The sequence below is a fragment of the Loxodonta africana genome, chromosome 16 (genome assembly GCF_030014295.1).
Source record: "Loxodonta africana isolate mLoxAfr1 chromosome 16, mLoxAfr1.hap2, whole genome shotgun sequence".
Lineage (NCBI taxonomy): Eukaryota > Metazoa > Chordata > Mammalia > Proboscidea > Elephantidae > Loxodonta > Loxodonta africana.
In genome coordinates this window covers 70,444,596-70,463,106 of record NC_087357.1, presented here as the reverse complement: position 1 = coordinate 70,463,106, position 18,511 = coordinate 70,444,596, and the positions used below count along the sequence as shown (strand labels likewise).

At 39.7% G+C, this 18,511-nt stretch overlaps 1 protein-coding gene across 15 annotated transcripts in view; it reads left to right on the top strand.

The window, feature by feature from the left end:
• ASCC1 (activating signal cointegrator 1 complex subunit 1) overlaps positions 1-18,511 on the top strand; it is a 151,115-nt gene that overhangs the window by 19,779 nt on the left and 112,825 nt on the right. For 12 of the 15 annotated variants that reach the window (XR_010318123.1, XM_023547051.2, XM_023547052.2 and 9 more), the window contains one exon: positions 18,106-18,216. The exons of the other annotated variants lie outside the window; for them this stretch is intronic. Coding sequence is in view for 11 of the 12 variants with exons in the window: in XM_023547051.2 (XP_023402819.1) it covers positions 18,106-18,216 (111 nt within the window). In the remaining variant the exon portion in view is untranslated. The remainder of the gene's footprint in view (positions 1-18,105; positions 18,217-18,511) is intronic. 15 annotated transcript variants of the gene reach the window in all.

Sequence of the window (18,511 nt, the reverse complement as noted above, 5' to 3'; positions counted from 1 at the left end):
GGTGGGTGGGGTAGGAGAAGATCAAGAACACTGAAGCTTCAGTACAGGTTGGTGCATTTTTTTGTCGCTGCTGTTTTTAGGCTTGTAATTATTTTGCCTTGTAAATACCAACTAGTTGAAGCTCAGTGATTGTATTTTCTTTGGAATATTAGAGATATCTGGTATGCAACAAGCAGATTGTAATAAATGAGCCATTCTTTTTTCTCTTCGTGGTGCATGTACGTGCTTTCCACTTCTTTTGGCTGCTGACATGGGCGGACAGGGAACGGATGTTGGAATGATGACTTCACCTCAGCCAGAATGAGATGGCCGCAGTAGACATCATGCTGGCATTCATCAGTCTGGAGTATTTTCTTCCTGCTCTCAGGGAGACTCCATACTGACATTGCCAGCTTCCTGCCTTTAAATCAGGCCTGATAACAGCAGGAAGTAAGCACAGTATAAAAGAGGAAATAAGTAAAGGGCCATTATCTACCTATTATATGGAGGGGATTTTAAGTGAATTCTATTCTAATGTTAGGATGACTTGCAGATGGCTACAAAAGCCTGTAGGTATTTTCTGGTAGTAGTCTGCACTTATGAACTTGACTTAGGTGAGTCCCCTTCTGACAGAGACACTTTGCCCGTCAAGTCGGTTCCAACTCACAGCGACCCTATAGGAAAGAGTAGAACTGCCTCAGAGTTTCTAAGGAGCACCTGGTGAATCTGAACTGCTGACCTCTTGATTAGCAGCCCTAGCTCTTAACCACTACACTACAAGCTTGAAAAACATATCCCTCTTCACTGAGATAGCAGTGGTTTCCTTAAAACTGTGGTATTCAGCCTAGTTTTGTTCCTCTGAAACCCATTTATCATCTCTGAGATAGTTTCTTTACCTCTAAATTAGGAATGGCTTCAACATTCTCTTCATTGTAACATAGGGAAAATATGACACATCTTGCTGTAAAGTTGGCTTATAAATTTTTAAAATCTATTTATGTGTTTGTTACGCAGGCAGGTTCTGTTCCCAGGACTCCATTTTAAGTCGGTTCTGACATAGGTCGCATACCTCTTTTAAAGTTTTCATTATTATTGCAGAGCCCTGGTGGCACAGTGGTTAAAGCTCTCAGCTGCATACCCAAAGGTCGGCGATTTGAACCCAGCAGCTGCACCACAGGAGAAAGATGTGGCAGTCTGCTTTTGTAAAGATTTACAGCCTTGGGAACCCAGTGGGGCAGTTCTACCCTGTCCTATAGGGTTTGCTCTAAGTTACAATCGACTTGATGGCAATGGGTTTAATGGTATTATTGCCTTTTATTATTGGTATCTTTATAAATACAACTTTTTTTGCTTTTGCGGGGTTGGCATGAGTATGAAACACCAGCAAATTCCCCTCTGTACGTAGTCTATATTAGTAACGAGAAGATGTACAAAAAAGTAAACGGACAGTTTGTAAGCGTGATCCGTAGAAACTCAAGTCGTAAGTCAGGTACTACCTGTATATGTTTATTAAAATAGGGTTATATTATATACTCTGTTTTATAACCCCCTTTTTTACTTTACAACATATTTTAGGTTAATAAGGGCCCTGGTGGCACAGTGGTTAAAGCACTTACCTGCTAACTGAAGGTCAGCGGTTTGAACCCACCAGGTGCTCCATGGGAGAAAGATGTGGCAGTCTGGTTCCTTAAAGATTTGCAGCCTTGGAAACCCTATGGGGCAGTTTTACTCTGCCCTATAACAGGGTCACTATGAGTCCGAATCACCTTGATAGCAATGAGTTTTTGCTTTGGCTCGGTCAGTACATACAAATCTAAATAACGTTTTTTTTTATTGTACTTTAGATGAAGATTTACAGAACAAACTAGTTTCTGATTAAACAGTTAGTACACATGTTGTTTTATGACATTGGTTAACAACCCCATGACATGTCAACACTCTCTCTTGGGTTCCATTACCAGCTTTCCTTTTCCTTCCTGTCTTCTAGTCCTTGTGCCTGGGCTGGTGTACCCTTTTAGTCTCATTTTGTTTATGGGACTATCTGATCTTTGGCTGAAGGGTGAACCTCAGGAGTGACTTCGTTACTGAGCTGAAAGGGTGTCTGGGGGCTATACTCTCAGGGTTTCTCCAGTCTGTGTCAGGCCAGCAAGTCTGGTCTTTCTTTTTGAGTTAGAGTTTTGTTCTACATTTTTCTCCAGCTGTGTCTGGGACCCCCCTGTTGTGATCCCTGTCAGAGCCGTCAGTGGTGGTAGCTGGGTACCCTCTGGTTGTACCGGCCTCAGTCTGGTGGAGGCTGTGTTACTAGCTACCATTTTTAATTGCTGCGAAGTATTCTATGAATGTACCGTAACTTATTTATTTAATCCATCCCCTATTGATGGAACATAAAGGAAATTATTTCCATTAAATAATGGTGTAATGAACTTCTTTGTACATGCATCTTTCTTTGAGGGGAATTCCAAGAAGTAGACTATGTGTGTCAAGGGGAGGCGCATTTAAAATTCTCCATATTCTGTTTAAAGTCAATGCTATTAAATTATCATTTACGTACCATATAATGCACCTATTGTTGTTATATGCTGCCAGGTCGGTTCTGACTCACAGCGACCTTATAGGGCAGAATGGAACTGCCCCACACGGTTTCCAGGGAGTAACTGGTGGATTCATACTGCTGACCTTTTGGTTGGCAGCCTAGCTCTTAACCATTGTGCCACCAGGGCCCTGTAGTGCACCTAGGGAAATGATTGAAATGATTGGAAAACATTTTTTACATCATTGTAACAACCACTGTAAAGGAGATATAGAACATTTCCATCACCCCAAAAAGCTTCCTCTTTTTTGCAGTCAGTCCCCACTCGCTGCCCACTTTTTCCCCACCATTGATTCTAGGCAATCGTTACTCTGCTTTCTGTCACTATTAGATTTCCCTTTTCTAAAAAATTTCATACAAATGGAATTATACAGTATACAGTCTTTTATGTGGCTTTTTTTGTTCAATATACGTCTTAGTTATCTTGTGCTGCTATGGCAGAAATACCACAAGTGAGTAGTTTAACAAACAAATTTATTTTCTCACAGTTAAGAGGCTAGACATCCGAATTCAGAGTGCTGGCTCTAGGGGAAGGCTTTCTCTCTCTGTTGGTTCTGGAGGAAGGTCCTTGTCGCTTCTGAGCTTCTGCTCATGGGCTACCTTCATGTGGCTTGGCATTCGTCTTCCACCATCTTTGCTTCCTTAGTCTGTTTCTTTTATATTTTGTAGGAGATTGACTCAGGACACACCTTACGCTAATCCTGCTTCATTAATATAACAAAGACAACCCCTTCCCAAATGGGATTATAACCATAGGCATCGAGGTTGGGATTTACAACACATATTTTGGGGGGACACAATTCAAGCCATAAAGGATAATATTTTTGAGAGTTTTCATGTTGTGTGCAACGGTTTCTGTCTTTTTATTGCTGAGTAGTATTCCTTTGCATGAATGTACCACAATTTGTTTATCTTTTCAACTGTTGATGGACATTTGGGTAGTTTCTAGTCTTCGGCTATTATAAATAAAGCTATTATAATAATTTGTGCACAAATCTTTAGGTAAGTGTATGTTTTTTTTTCTTCTTGGGTAAATATTTCGGAGTAGAATTACTAGATAAAATACAGACATATGTTTAGTTTTATAGAAAATGGTCAGACGGAAACCCTGGTGGCATAGTGGTTAAGAGCTATGGCTGCTAACCAAAAGGTCGGCAGTTCGTATCCACCAGGCGCTCCTTGGAAACCCTATGGGCAGTTCTACTCTGTCCTGAAGGGTTGCTATGAGCCAGAATCAACTTGACAGTGGTGGGTTTGGTTTTTGGTTTTTTCCCTCAGAGTAGTTGTTTTTCTTTTTACACTGCCACACGTGATGTATGAGAGAACTCAGGTTGCTCCACATTCTTGCGAACAGTTGGTGGCGTCTACCTTATCTCAATGTCAGCCACTTTGGTGGGCATGTTGTGGTATCTCATTTTAATTTACATTTGCCTGGTAACTAATGCTGCTGAGCATTTTGTCATGTGCTTATTAGCCATTTTTATACCTGCCTGTATGGAGTGTCTCTTCAAATCTTTTGTCCATTTTTAAATTGAGTTTTTTGTTTGTTTCTTACAGTTATAAAAGCTCTTATATGTTCTAGATACACATCCTTGATCAGATACCTGTTTCTTAGATATTTTCTGTCAGTCTGTGGTTTGTTTTTAGTGCCATGGTTTTGCATATTTGTGCTTTTGCTGTTTAAAATGATCAGCAAGTGTAGTGCTGAAGTGTTACCTAGTGTTACCAAGTGCAAAAAGGCTGTGATGTGGATTACAGAGAAAATATGTGTTAGATAAGTTTTGTTCAGGCGTGAGTTGTAGTGCTGTTGGCTGTGAGTTCAATGGTAATGCATCAGCAATCTATGTTAAATAAGGCATCTTTAAACAGAAATATACATGAAACAAGATTGTGTGTTAATCGGTTGGTGAAAATGTGATCCGAGGCTTGCAGGAACCTAACCCTATGTTTCCTTTAGGAGCAATGGTTCAATATTCATTAATTCAGTGTTCACAGCAACTTTATAGGACACAGCTACCACAAATGATGAGAGCTAACTGTAATTTCAAATTTACAAAAAGTTGTAAAAAAAAAAAAAATAGTACAAGGAATACCTTATGCTGTTTTCCCAAACTGACCTTTTATAAACATTAAAAAAAATTTTTTTTTATTGTGGTAACATATGTAAAACAAAAAATTTGCCATTTTAACTGTCGTTAAGTATACAATTCAGTGACATTAATTACATTCACTGTGTTGTGTAACCATCACCACTATGTACTTCTGAAACTTTTCGTTACCCCGGGTAGAAGTCCAGTACCTCTTAGGCGATAATACCCCCTCCCCCTTTCATCACAGCTCCTGGTAACCACTAATAATTCTGCCCCATGTATTTACCTGTTCTGGATATTTCATATAAGTGGTATCGTACAGTATTTATCCTTTTGTGTCTGACTTTTCACTTAGCATTGTTTTCAGGGTTCATCCACAGTATAGCATATTTCAGAACTTTATTTCTCTTTATGACAGAACATGTACATTGCCTGTATATACCACATTTTGTTTATCCGTGTGTCTGTTGATGGACGTCTGGGTTGTTTCTACCTTGTGGCTGTTGGGAATAATGCTACCATGGATATAGCTAGGAATGCAGTTGCTGGGCCGTATGGTAATTCTGTGTTTAACTTTTTGAGGCACTGTCAAACTGTTTTCCACAGCAGCTGTACCATTTTACATTCTCATCAGCAATGCACAAGAGTTCTAGCTTCCCCACATCCTTGCCAACAACTTGTTATTTTCTGTTTTTCTGATATAGCCACCTTAACTGAGTTTAAGTGGTACCATAGGGTTGCTGTGAGTCAGAATCAACGGCAGTGGGTTTTTTAATGACTAATGTTGGTGTTTAAGAGCTTGGCTGCTAACCAAAAGGTCGACAGTTTGAATCCACCAGCCACTCCTTGGAAACCCTATGGGGTCGTTCTATTCTGTCCTGTAGGGTCGCTATGAGTCAAATTGACTCAATAGCAGTGGTTTTTTTTTTTTTTTTTTTTTTTTAATGATGTTAAACATCTTTTCATGTGCTAATTGGGCATATGGGTATCTTTGGTGAAATGTTTATTCAAGTCTTTTACCCATTTTAAAATTGGGTTGCTTGTCTTTTTGTTGTTGAATTGTAGAGTTGTTTATGTATTCTGGATATTAAACCCTTATCAGATATATAAGCAGTCCCTGGGTGGTGCACATATTTAAGTGCTCAACTGCTAACTGAAAGGTTGGTGGTTTGAAGCCACCCAGAGGTGCCATGGGAGACAGGTCTGGCGATCTGCTTCTGAAGGGTCACAGTCTTGAAAACCCCGCGGAGCGGCTCTACTCTGCACACGTGGGTTGCCATGAGTCAGAATTGGCTTGATGGCAGTTAACAACCACAACAACAAAAGTCAGATATACGGTTCCCTAATATTTTCTCCTGTTCTCTAGGTTTTCTCTTGACTTTGTTGGTAAAGTTCTCTGATATACAAAAGTTAAAGTCCAGTTTATCTACTTTCTTTTTTTGCTCATGCTTTTGGTGTCGTACTTAAGAATTTATCAGTGAAAAACAAGGTCCTGAAGTTTTGCCCCTATGTTTTGTTCAAAGAGTTTTATGGTATTGTTTATTATATTTAGATTAGTGATCCATTATGAGTTCATTTTCATGTGGAGTAAGGTTTGGGTCTAGATGTTGTTAAGATTTTATCCCTTTTGCTGCATTATATGCTCTCTTATTACTTGTCTCTCTTTATATGCATAATTTTTTCTGAACCATGTGAGGATAAGTTACATACATCATAGCCCTTTACCTCTAGATACTTCAGTGTGTATTTCCTATGAATAAGGATAAAAAACAAACCAGTTGTTGTCAAATCCATTCTGACTCAGGGTGACCCCATGTGTACATAGTAGAATACACTCTGTAGGGTTCTCAAGGCTGTGACCTTTCAGGAGCCGATTTCCAGGCCTTTCTTTCAAGGTACATCTGGGTGAGTTTGAACTGCTGACCTTTCAGTTAGGAATCAAATGCTTAACCAATTGCACTACATAATTTACATAACATAAAATTCACCATTTAAGAGCATACAGTGCAGCAGTTTTTAGTATATTTGCAATGTTGTGCAACCATCACCACTGTCTAATTCAAGAATATTTCCATCACCCCAAAAGAAACCCACTGCCTATTAGCAGTTAGTCCCCATTCTCCCCTCTGTCTATCCCCTAGCAGCCACTCATCTACTGTTTCTATGGATATGCCTATTCTGGACATTTTATATAAGTGGAATCATACAATATGTGGCCTGTGTGTCTGGCTTCTTTCGCTCAGCATAGTATTTTTTTTTTTTTAATTAGCTTTTATTAAGCTTCAAGTGAACGTTTACAAATCCAATCAGTCTGTCACATATATGTTTACATACATCTTACTCCGTACTCCCACCTGCTCTCCCCCTATTGAGTCAGCCCTTTCAGTCTCTCCTGACAATTTTGCCAGCTTCCCTCTCTCTCTATCCTCCCATCCCCCCTCCAGACAAGAGCTGCCAACACACTCTCAAGTGTCCACCTGATATAATTAGCTCACTCTTCATCAGCATCTCTCTCCCACCCGCTGACCAGTCCCTTTCATGTCTGATGAGTTGTCTTCGGGGATGGTTCCTGTCCTGTGCCGACAGAAGGTCTGGGGAGCGTGGCCGCCGGGATTCCTCTAGTGTCAGTCAGACCATTAAGTATGGTCTTTTTATGAGAATTTGGGGTCTGCATCTCACTGATCTCCTGTTCCCTCAAGAGTTCTCTGTTGTGCTCCCTGTCAGGGCAGTCATCGATTGTGGCCGGGCACCAACTAGTTCTTCTGGTCTCAGGATGATGTAGGTCTCTGGTTCATGTGGCCCTTTCTGTCTCTTGGGCTCCTAGTTGTCGTGTGACCTTGGTGTTCTTCATTTTCCTTTGCTCCAGGTGGGTTGAGACCAATTGATGCATCTTAGATGGCCGCTTGTTAGCATTTAAGACCCCAGACGCCACATTTCAAAGTGGGATGCAGAATGTTTTCATAATAGAATTATTTTACCAATTGACATAGAAGTCGCCTCAAACCATGTTCCCCAGACCCCCGCCCCTGCTCCGCTGACCTTTGAAGCATTCATTTTATCCCGGAAACTTCTTTGCTTTTGGTCCAGTCCAACTGGGCTGACCTTCCATGTATTGAGTGTTGTCTTTCCCTTCACCCGAAGCAGTTCTTATCTACTGATTAATCAATAAAAAACCCTCTCCCTCCCTCCCTCCCTCCCCCCCTCGTAACCACAAAAGTATGTGTTCTTCTCAGTTTTTTACTATTTCTCAAGATCTTATGATAGTGGTCTTATACAATATTTGTCCTTTTGCCTCTGACTGATTTCGCTCAGCATAATGCCTTCCAGGTTCCTCCATGTTATGAAATGTTTCAGAGATTCGTCACAGTTCTTTATCGATGCGTAGTATTCCATTGTGTGAATATACCACAATTTATTTACCCATTCATCCGTTGATGGACACCTTGGTTGCTTCCAGCTTTTTGCTGTTGTAAACAGAGCTGCAATAAACATGGGTGTGCATATATCTGTTTGTGTGAAGGCTCTTGTTTCTCTAGGGTATATTCCGAGGAGTGGGATTTCTGGGTTGTATGGTAGTTCTATTTCTAACTGTTTAAGATAACACCAGATAGATTTCCAAAGTGGTTGTACCATTTTACATTCCCACCAGCAGTGTATGAGAGTTCCAATCTCTCCGCAGCCTCTCCAACATTTATTATTTTGTGTTTTTTGGATTAATGCCAGCCTTGTTGGTGTGAGATGGAATCTCATCGTAGTTTTAATTTGCATTTCTCTAATGGCTAATGATCGAGAGCATTTTCTCATGTATCTGTTAGCTGCCTGAATATCTTCTTTAGTGAAATGTGTGTTCATATCCTTTGCCCACTTCTTGATTGGGTTGTTTGTCTTTTTGTGGTTGAGTTTTGACAGAATCATGTAGATTTTAGAGATCAGGTGCTGGCCTGAGATGTCATAGCTGAAAATTCTTTCCCAGTCTGTAGGTGGTCTTTTTACTCTTTTGGTGAAGTCTTTAGATGAGCATAGGTGTTTGATTTTTAGGAGCTCCCAGTTATCTGGTTTCTCTTCATCATTTTTGGTAATGTTTTGTATTCTGTTTATGCCTTGTATTAGGGCTCCTGGGGTTGTCCCTATTTTTTCTTCCATGATCTTTATCGTTTTAGTGTTTATGCTTAGGTCTTTGATCCACTTGGAGTTCGTTTTTGTGCATGGTGTGAGGTATGGGTCCTGTTTCATTCTTTTGCAAATGGATATCCAGTTATGCTAGCACCATTTGTTAAAAAGACTGTCTTTTCCCCAATTCACTGACGCTGGTCCTTTGTCAAATATCAGCTGCTCATACATGGATGGATTTATATCTGGGTTCTCAATTCTGTTCCATTGGTCTATGTGCCTGTTGTTGTACCAGTACCAGGCTGTTTTGACTACTGTGGCTGTATAATAGCTTCTGAAATCAGGTAGAGTGAGGCCTCCCACTTTCTTCTTCTTTTTCAGTAGTGCTTTGCTTATCCGAGGCTTCTTTCCCTTCCATATGAAATTGGTGATTTGTTTCTCTATCCCCTTAAAATATGACATTGGAATTTGGAACGGAAGTGCGTTATATGTATAGATGGCTTTTGGTAGAATAGACATTTTTACTATGTTAAGTCTTCCTATCCATGAGCAAGGTATGTTTTTCCACTTAAGTATGTCCTTTTGAATTTCTTGTAGTAGAGCTTTGTAGTTTTCTTTGTATAGGTCTTTTACCTCCTTGGTAAGATTTATTCCTAAGTATTTTATCTTCTTGGGGGCTACTGTGAATGGTATTGATTTGGTTATTTCCTCTTTGGTGTTCTTTTTGTTGATGTAGAGGAATCCAAGTGATTTTTGTATGTTTATTTTATAACCTGAGACTCTGCCAAACTCTTCTATTAGTTTCAGTAGTTTTCTGGAGGATTCCTTAGGGTTTTCTGTGTATAAGATCATGTCATCTGCAAATAGTGATAACTTTACTTCCTCCTTGCCAGTCCGGATACCCTTTATTTCTTTGTCTAGCCTAATTGCCCTGGCTAGGACTTCAAGTACGATGTTGACTAAGAGCGGTGATAAAGGGCATCCTTGTCTGGTTCCCGTTCTCAATGGAAATGCTTTCAGGTTCTCTCCATTTAGAGTGATACTGGCTGTTGGCTTTGCATAGATGCCCTTTATTATGTTGAGGAATTTTCCTTCAATTCCTATTTTGGTAAGAGTTTTTATCATAAACGGGTGTTGGACTTTGTCAAATGCCTTTTCTGCATCAATTGATAAGATCATGTGGTTTTTATCTTTTGTTTTATTTATGTAATGGATTACATTAATGGTTTTTCTGATATTAAACCAGCCTTGCATACCTGGTATAAATCCCACTTGATCATGGTCAATTATTTTTTTGATGTGTTGTTGGATTCTATTGGCTAGAATTTTGTTGAGGATTTTTGCATCTATGTTCATGAGGGATATAGGTCTATAATTTTCTTTTTTTGTAATGTCTTTACCTGGTTTTGGTATCAGGGAGATGGTGGCTTCATAGAATGAGTTGGGTAGTATTCCGTCATTTTCTATGCTTTGAAATACCTTCAGTAGTAGTGATGTTAACTCTTTGAAAGTTTGGTAGAACTCTGCAGTGAAGCCGTCCGGGCCAGGGCTTTTTTTTTGTTGGAAGTTTTTTGATTACCGTTTCAATCTCTTTTTTTGTTATGGGTCTATTTAGTTGTTCTACTTCTGAATGTGTTAATTAGGTAGGTAGTGTTTTTCCAAGAATTCATCCATTTCTTCTAGGTTTTCAAATTTGTTAGAGTACAATTTTTTGTAGTAATCTGAAATGATTCTTTTAATTTCATTTGGTTCTGTTGTGATGTGGTCCTTCTCGTTTCTTATTCGGGTTATTTGTTTCCTTTCCTGTATTTCTTTAGTCAGTCTAGCCAATGGTTTATCAATTTTGTTAATTTTTTCAAAGAACGAGCTTTTGGCTTTGTTAATTCTTTCAATTGTTTTTTTGTTCTCTAATTCATTTAGTTCAGCTCTAATTTTTATTATTTGTTTTCTTCTGGTGCCTGATGGATTCTTTTGTTGCTTACTTTCTATTTGTTCAAGTTGTCGGGACAGTTCTCTGCTTCTGGCTCTTTCTTCTTTTTGTATGTGTGCGTTTATCGATATAAATTGGCCTCTGAGCACTGCTTTTGCTGTGTCCCAGAGGTTTTGATAGGAAGTATTTTCATTCTCGTTGCATTCTATGAATTTCCTTATTCCCTCCTTGATGTCTTCTATAACCCAGTCTTTTTTCAGGAGGGTATTGTTCATTTTCCAAGTATTTGATTTCTTTTCCCTAGTTTTTCTGTTATTGATTTCTAGTTTTATTGCCTTGTGGTCTGAGAAGATGCTTTGTAATATTTCGATGTTTTGGACTCTGCAGAGGTTTGTTTTATGACCTAATATGTGATCTATTCTAGAGAATGTTCCATGTGCGCTAGAAAAAAAAGTATACTTTGCAGCAGTTGGGTGGAGAGTTCTGTATAAGTCAATGAGGTCAAGTTGGTTGATTGTTGTAAGTAGGTCTTCCGTGTCTCTGTTGAGCTTCTTACTGGATGTCCTGTCCTTCTCCCAAAGTGGTGTGTTGAAGTCTCCTACTATAATTGTGGAGGTGTCTATCTCACTTTTCAGTTCTGTTAAAATTTGATTTATGTATCTTGCAGCCCTGTCACTGGGTGCATAAATATTTAATATGGTTATGTCTTCCTGATCAATTGTCCCTTTTATCATTATATAGTGTCCTTCTTTATCCTTTGTGGTGGATTTAAGTCTAAAGTCTATTTTGTCAGAAATTAATATTGCTGCTCCTCTTCTTTTTTGCTTATTGTTTGCTTGATATATTTTTTTCCATCCTTTGCGTTTTAGTTTGTATGTGTCTCTAAGTCTAAGGTGTGTCTCTTGTAGGCAGCATATAGATGGATCGTGTTTCTTTATCCAGTCTGTGACTCTCTGTCTCTTTATTGGTGCGTTTAGTCCATTTACATTCAGCGTAATTATAGATAAATAAGTTTTTAGTGTTGTCATCTTGATGCCTTTTCATGTGTGTTGTTGGCAATTTCATTTTTCCACATACTTTTTTGTGCTGAGACGTTTTTCTTAGTAAATTGTGAGATCCTCATTTTCATAGTGTTTGACTTTATGTTAGTTGAGTCGTTACGTTTTTCTTGGCTTTTATCTTGAGTTATGGAGTTGTTATACCTTTTTGTGGTTAGCTTATTATTTACCCCTATTTTTCTAAGTAAAAACCTAACTTGTATCGTTCTATATCGCCTTGTATCACTCTCCATCTGGCAGTTCAATGCCTCCTGTATTTAGTCCCTCTTTTTGATTATTGTGATCTTTTACCTATTGACTTCCATGATTCCCTGTTGTATGTATTGTTATTATTATTATTTTTTTAATTAATCTTAATTTGTTTGTTTTTGTGATTTCCCTATTTGAGTTGATATCAGGACATTCTGTTTTGTGACCTTGTATTGTGCTGGTATCTGATATTATTGGTTTTCTGACCAAACAATATCCTTTAGTATTTCTTGTAGCCTTGGTTTGGTTTTTGCAAATTCTCTAAACTTGTGTTTATCTGTAAATATCTTAATTTCGCCTTCATATTTCAGAGAGAGTTTTGCTGGATATATGATCCTTGGCTGGCAGTTTTTCTCCTTCAGTGCTCTGTATATGTCGTCCCATTCCCTTCTTGCCTGCATGGTTTCTGCTGAGTAGTCTGAACTTATTGTTATAGATTCTCCCTTGAAGGAAACCTTTCTTTTCTCCCTGGCTGCTTTTAAAATTTTGTGTTTATCTTTGGTTTTGGCGAGTTTGATGATAATATGTCTTGGTGTTTTTCTTTTTGGATCAATCTTAAATGGGGTTCGATGAGCATCTTGGATAGATATCCTTTCGTCTTTCATGATGTCAGGGAAGTTTTGTGTCAGGAGTTCTTCAACTATTTTCTCTGTGTTTTCTGTCCCTCCTCCCTGTTCTGGGACTCCAATCACCCGCAAGTTATCCTTCTTAATAGAGTCCCACGTGATTCTTAGGGTTTCTTCATTTTTTTTAATTCTTTTATCTAATTTTTTTTCAGCTATGTTGGTGTTGATTCCCTGGTCCTCCAGATGTCCCAGTCTGCATTCTAATTGCTCGAGTCTGCTCCTCTGAGTTCCTATTGCGTTGTCTAATTCTGTAATTTTATTGTTAATCTTTTGGATTTCTACATGCTGTGTCTCTATGGATTCTTGCAACTTATTAATTTTTCCACTATGTTCTTGAATAATCTTTTTGAGTTCTTCAACAGTTTTATCAGTGTGTTCCTTGGCTTTTTCTGCAGTTTGCCTTATTTTGTTTGTGATGTCTTGAAGCATTCTGTAAATTAGTTTTTTATATTCTGTATCTGATAATTCCAGGATTGTATCTTCATTTGGGAAAGATTTTGATTCTTTTGTTTGGGGGGTTGTAGAAGCTGTCATGGTCTGCTTCTTTATGTGGTTTGGTATGGACTGCTGTCTCCGAGCCATCACTGGGAAACTAGTTTTTCCAGAAAATCCGCTGACTGGTACGCTGGCTCCAGGCTCTGAAAACAATCGCTGCCTCCCCGTATTTGTTCGTTCTCCGTCTCTAAATCTGTGTTTGTTGTTCAGGGTTCGTTGATTGTTATGTATGTGATCGATTCACTTGTTTTTCCGAGTCTTTGTCCCAAGAGGGATCCGCGGTAGCATCCACCTAGTCTGCCATCTTGGCCCCGCCTCCTCAGCATAGTATTTTTAAGGTTCATTCATGTTGTAGCATGTATCAGTTCGTCATTCTTTTTATGGCTGAATAATATTCCACTGTATGGCTAAACCGCATCTTGTTTATCCATTCATGAGTTGATGGACATTTGGGTTGTTTCAGCTTTTTGGCTGTTATGAATAATGCTGCAATTCATACATTTTTTTCTACTAAAATTTTGTAATGTAAAGCGAATAGAGTTGACCACTGTTTTCATTCACTCAAAGGTATTGAGTGATATAAATATATAAACTAGCAAATAATGATTGCTATGTGCTTGGCAATGTTCTGAGTGCCTCCTTTGTTTATTTTGTTGAATCCTTAGTCCATCCCTGTGAGGTAGGTATTTATATCCTGTTTTACAAATAAACAAATAGAAGCTTAGATAAGTCAGCTTGCCCAAGATGCCACAGCTAGGGAGTGCCACAGTGCTAAGTAGAGTAGAAGATAACAAAGTTGTGTAAGACTACTACCTGCTCTAATTTATACAGTCCAGTAGAACAACTAGATGAAATTAGTCCTGGGAGTCACTGAGGGAAAATTATTTGAAAGGAAAAAATATTGTTTAATTTGAAGATATTTTGACGTTTGTCTGCTACCCAGCTGCACCACTCTTGCCGCAGGTATTGTCATGTGGGACAAGCCTAGACCAGACCTGGAGAATACTGCATAGTATTTGAGGACTAAAAACAGAGCAGTGAAGCTTTCCCAGTTGTGCTTGGGTTTTTCAACTCCAAATCACATCCTATTTCCTAATTGTTAAAAAGAGATATATGGGCCAGACATTAATAGGACTTTTGCTTATTAGGGGCATACACCTTCAGTCCTGAGCCAGGACTGAAGAAAGTGACACTCTTCATCTTCTAAAAAACTTTAACGGATATTATTACTAATATTTTAGAGCCCTAGTGGCATAGTGGCTAAGAGCTCAGCTGCAAACCAAAAGGTCGGCCGTTCAAATCCACCAGCTGCTCCTTGGAAACCCAATGACGCAGTTCTACTCTGTCCTATCAGGTCACAGTGAATCGGAACCAACTTGACGGCACCTAACAACACCACCACCACTAATATTTTGTTTCCTTCCTATCTTTTTTTGTTTTTTTCTGAATGGGTGAATTTATCCTCTTTTACAACTCATGGCAAATTTGTCAGGTACTTTTGGGATCTTTGGGATGAAAGGTACTATTGAAATACAAGTTTATTCATTTTCTTTTGTACCCTACCCTAATGTATTAGTTTTCTATTGCCGTATAACAAATTACAGAAACCTTAGTGACTTAAAACAATACCCATGATTAGCTCACAGTTCTATAGGTGAGAAGACTGGGCAGGCTCCACTGGGTTCTCTTCCTTAGGGTCTCACCAGCCAAAATCAAGGTGTTGGCCAGACTGGTCTCTTACTTGGTGTCTGGGGAAGAACCTACTTCTAAGTTCATGCAGGTTGTTGGCAGACTTCAGGTTCTTGCAGCTGTAGGTCTGAAGTCTCCATTTCCTAGAGACTTGTGGTCCCTCTAAAACCCAAAAACCCACTGTCGTCGATGTGGCCCCTCTGGCTTCCATCAAATTCTCTTGTGCTTTGAATCCCTGACTTCTGCCACCAGCCAGAGAAAACTCTGCTTTTTAAAGAGCTCATGTATATAGATTTAGATTTACCTGGATAATCTCCTAATTTAAGGTCAACTGTGCCATATAACATAATGCAATCACAGGAGCTATAGTTTCCATCCACATTCAAAGGGGGTTATACAAGGCAAGGGTCATTGGGAGTCATGTTTAGAATTCTGCCTACCACAGCTATAAATTTTCATTTTGAAACATTGTCTTGAAGTTCACATTTTTGGTACAGTAGATCCCTTTTCTGCTCTCAGGTCTCACCCTTCCTTTCCCTCAGCCTTCCTTGAACTTCTCTTTTATTTCTTTAAAATAGTCGGTCTCTTTTCTCTGTTTGGTAGCATGCTTGTCCTTGACCTCACCCTTGACTTGCCAAGGAGACTTGAATTTACGTTTCACAATAGCCTCTCTTGAAATCACTTTCCTTTGTGCTTATCAGTTATATAAGAAATGCCGTTTGACTGTAGACATTATCACCATCATCCCTGTGCTTCAGCTCCCTGAGCCGAGTATTTAATGTAGGCTTTAGCTGCCCATAGTCATGGGTAAGGTATTTTTCATCTATGTGATCTGCAGATAAACGGCACCTTATTTTTTCACGCTTTCCTCTCTGACGTTATGATTCAAAGATGTCTCACTGTCTGTGAGTTCACGAAGTATATTACAACCCTGTGTATCTCTCAGTCATCCCGCAGCTGGTAATGCTGCTAGGATTCCACTTTATCTCACAGCAGGGTCCAGGAGAAATCACGTCAGTAATGAAAAACAGTAATTCAAAATTGTTTGCCGGAGCATTCTGAAGGCTTATAGATCTGTCTGAAGCAACAGGGGATTTTTCCAGCTGCCTAGATAGAACCTCAATAGGTTAACCCATTACTGTCGAGTTGATTCCAACTCATAGCGACCCTATAGACAGAGTAGAATTACCCCGTAGAGTTTCCAAGGAGTGGCTGGTGGATTTGAACTACCGACCTACAGTTAGCAGCCAAGTTCTTAACCACTGAGCCACCAGGGCTCCTCCCGAATAGGTTATAGCTCCAGAAACTACATTAATTCTGCTCTGATCGAAGTGTGAGGGCCTGACAGTGGGCAGAAATGGCTAATGATTTGGGCTCTCCCCAGTTAGGATTACTTACTGAAGAAAACTTATATATAAAAGCTTTAGTGTGTAATTTAGGATTCTTTCTGTACAAGGGGAGTTGTAGGATTTATAGTTATCTTATGGACTAATTTAGAATGAAGATGAGCTAGTTATCTTTGGTTGTAAGAAAAGTTGTAAACACCTGACCCGCTGAAGTTGGGTAGGAAAGTAAGAAAAGGAGATGTTTGTAAGATTCATATGTTGCTCCATTTAGATGGAGACAGTAGTTCTGAAGGAAACCCCGGTAGCATAGTGGTTAAGTGCTATGGCTGCGAACTAAAAGGTCGGCAGTTTGAATCCGCCAGGTGCTCCTTGGAAACTCTATGGGGCAGTTCTGCTCTGTCCTATAGGGTCGCTATGAGTCTGAATCGACTAGACGGCAGTGGGTGGGAGTAGTTCTGAACAAGTTTGTTTTTTATCCATTCATTCACTATTTATTAAATGTTTATCATATGCCAAGCTATATATTACATACTGACAATGATTGTGCCCTTAAGGGTCCCATACCGTGGTGGGGGAAGTAGTCTTAACAGAAATAGCTATCGTCCCATGAGGTAAGTGCTGTTAGAATATGGGGGAGTGTGGTGGGTCCCCAAGGAGAGAGTCTGTAGCAGGTGGAGAAGGCTTAAGAGGGGAGGTGACACTTGAGCTGAGCCTGGAAGAAAGAGCAGGAGTTTGAGCCGGGCTAGCAGGAGGGGATTGAGGATTCTGGAGAGAGGAAATGGCACTTGCAGGGCATAGAGGTGTTCTAGTCGCCTGTGGTCAGGGGAGAGTGAGGAGTTTGTTAAGATTTGAGCCTAAAAGTAGATAGTGAAGGGAAGAGACGGGGGTTAACAGCAGAAAGTAAATGGCATCCAGGTCTTAAAAAGTCTTGTGTGGGTTAAAGATTTTCAATATATCCGACAGATGGTGAGGAAGTAGTAAAGATTTTAATCGAGGAACTAATGTGATGAAGGAGCCCTGGTGGCACAGTAGTTAAACACTCAGATGCTTAACAAAAGGTTGGCAGCTCGAATCCACCTTGGAAACCCTATGGGCAGTTCTGTTCTGTCCTGTAGGGTCATAATGTGTTGGAATCGACTCGGTGGCAGTGGGTTTGGTTTTTGTTTTTGTTTGTTTTTTAATGAGATCAACTTAGCATCGTAGACAAATAATTCTGGAGGTGGTGTAGAGGATGGGTTGAGAGTTAAAGATGGGGGATAAGAGGTATGTACCAGTTAGGAGGCTATCAATAGTTTATTGAAAGGTGGCATGTTCAGGAGGATATATGTTCCTGAGATACTTAGGAGGTCATTGGTACAGAGAGGACGCTAACAGTACCTACCTTATCATGTTAATATGAAGAGTAAATGAGTTACGTGTAAAGCACAGCACGTAGCTAGTGTGCTGTGTTAGCTGTTCTTATTGTTATTCCAGATAGGATTTGTTGTGATAATGCCATGGATTTCAGTGTGGGAGGTGAGGGAGAGAGTGATGTTATGGATTGAATCGTGTTCCCCCCTCCAAAATACAGATGGAGGTCCTAACCCCCTCCCCTGTACCTGTGCATGTGATCCTGTTTGGAAATAGGGGTTTCGTTTGTTATGTTAATGAGGCCATGGGAAGCAGGGTGGGTCCTAAACATAATCCCTTCTGAGTGGTGTCTTATCAAGGGAAGTACAGACACAGAGACACACACACGGGGGAGACGCCATGTGCCGTGGGAGGCAGATGCATCTCTAGCAGTGAAGGAATGGCAAGGGTTGGTGGCTGTCACTAGAAACTAGGAGGGAGGCCCACTGGAGGAATTGACATGGTGGAGACCTGATTTAGACTCTAGCCTTCAGAACTGTGAGAAAATAAATGTTTTTTAAAGCCACCCTCTTTGTGGTATTTTGTTATGGCAGCCCCAGGAAACTAAGACAAATGGCATCAAGAAGACTCTGAGGGCTTGGTTGAACAGGTGGTGTAGTGTTAACACAAACGTTGCAGTCAGCACCCTGTCTTTGGGAATAAAGGTAAGTTGGTAGATGAATTGCTTCTAGTGCCTTCAAGTAACCTGTGGAAGAGTAGTTAAGCTTTCAGAAAAGTAGGCTTGGAACTATTCATTGCGTTCATCAAAGGTAAGAGGGATGCATTTTTTAGTGAAGGGGAGGTGCTCTTTACTCCTTTTTAATTGGTAAGGATAATATTTGAGGACAGTGTACAAGAAAAGTCTTTTCTCTGGTAGGTATAAAGGCTGATGCTTGAATATTTGTCCTTTGCTTTAAGAACCACTCCACATTCCTATAATTATGTCTGAATAGATAGAAT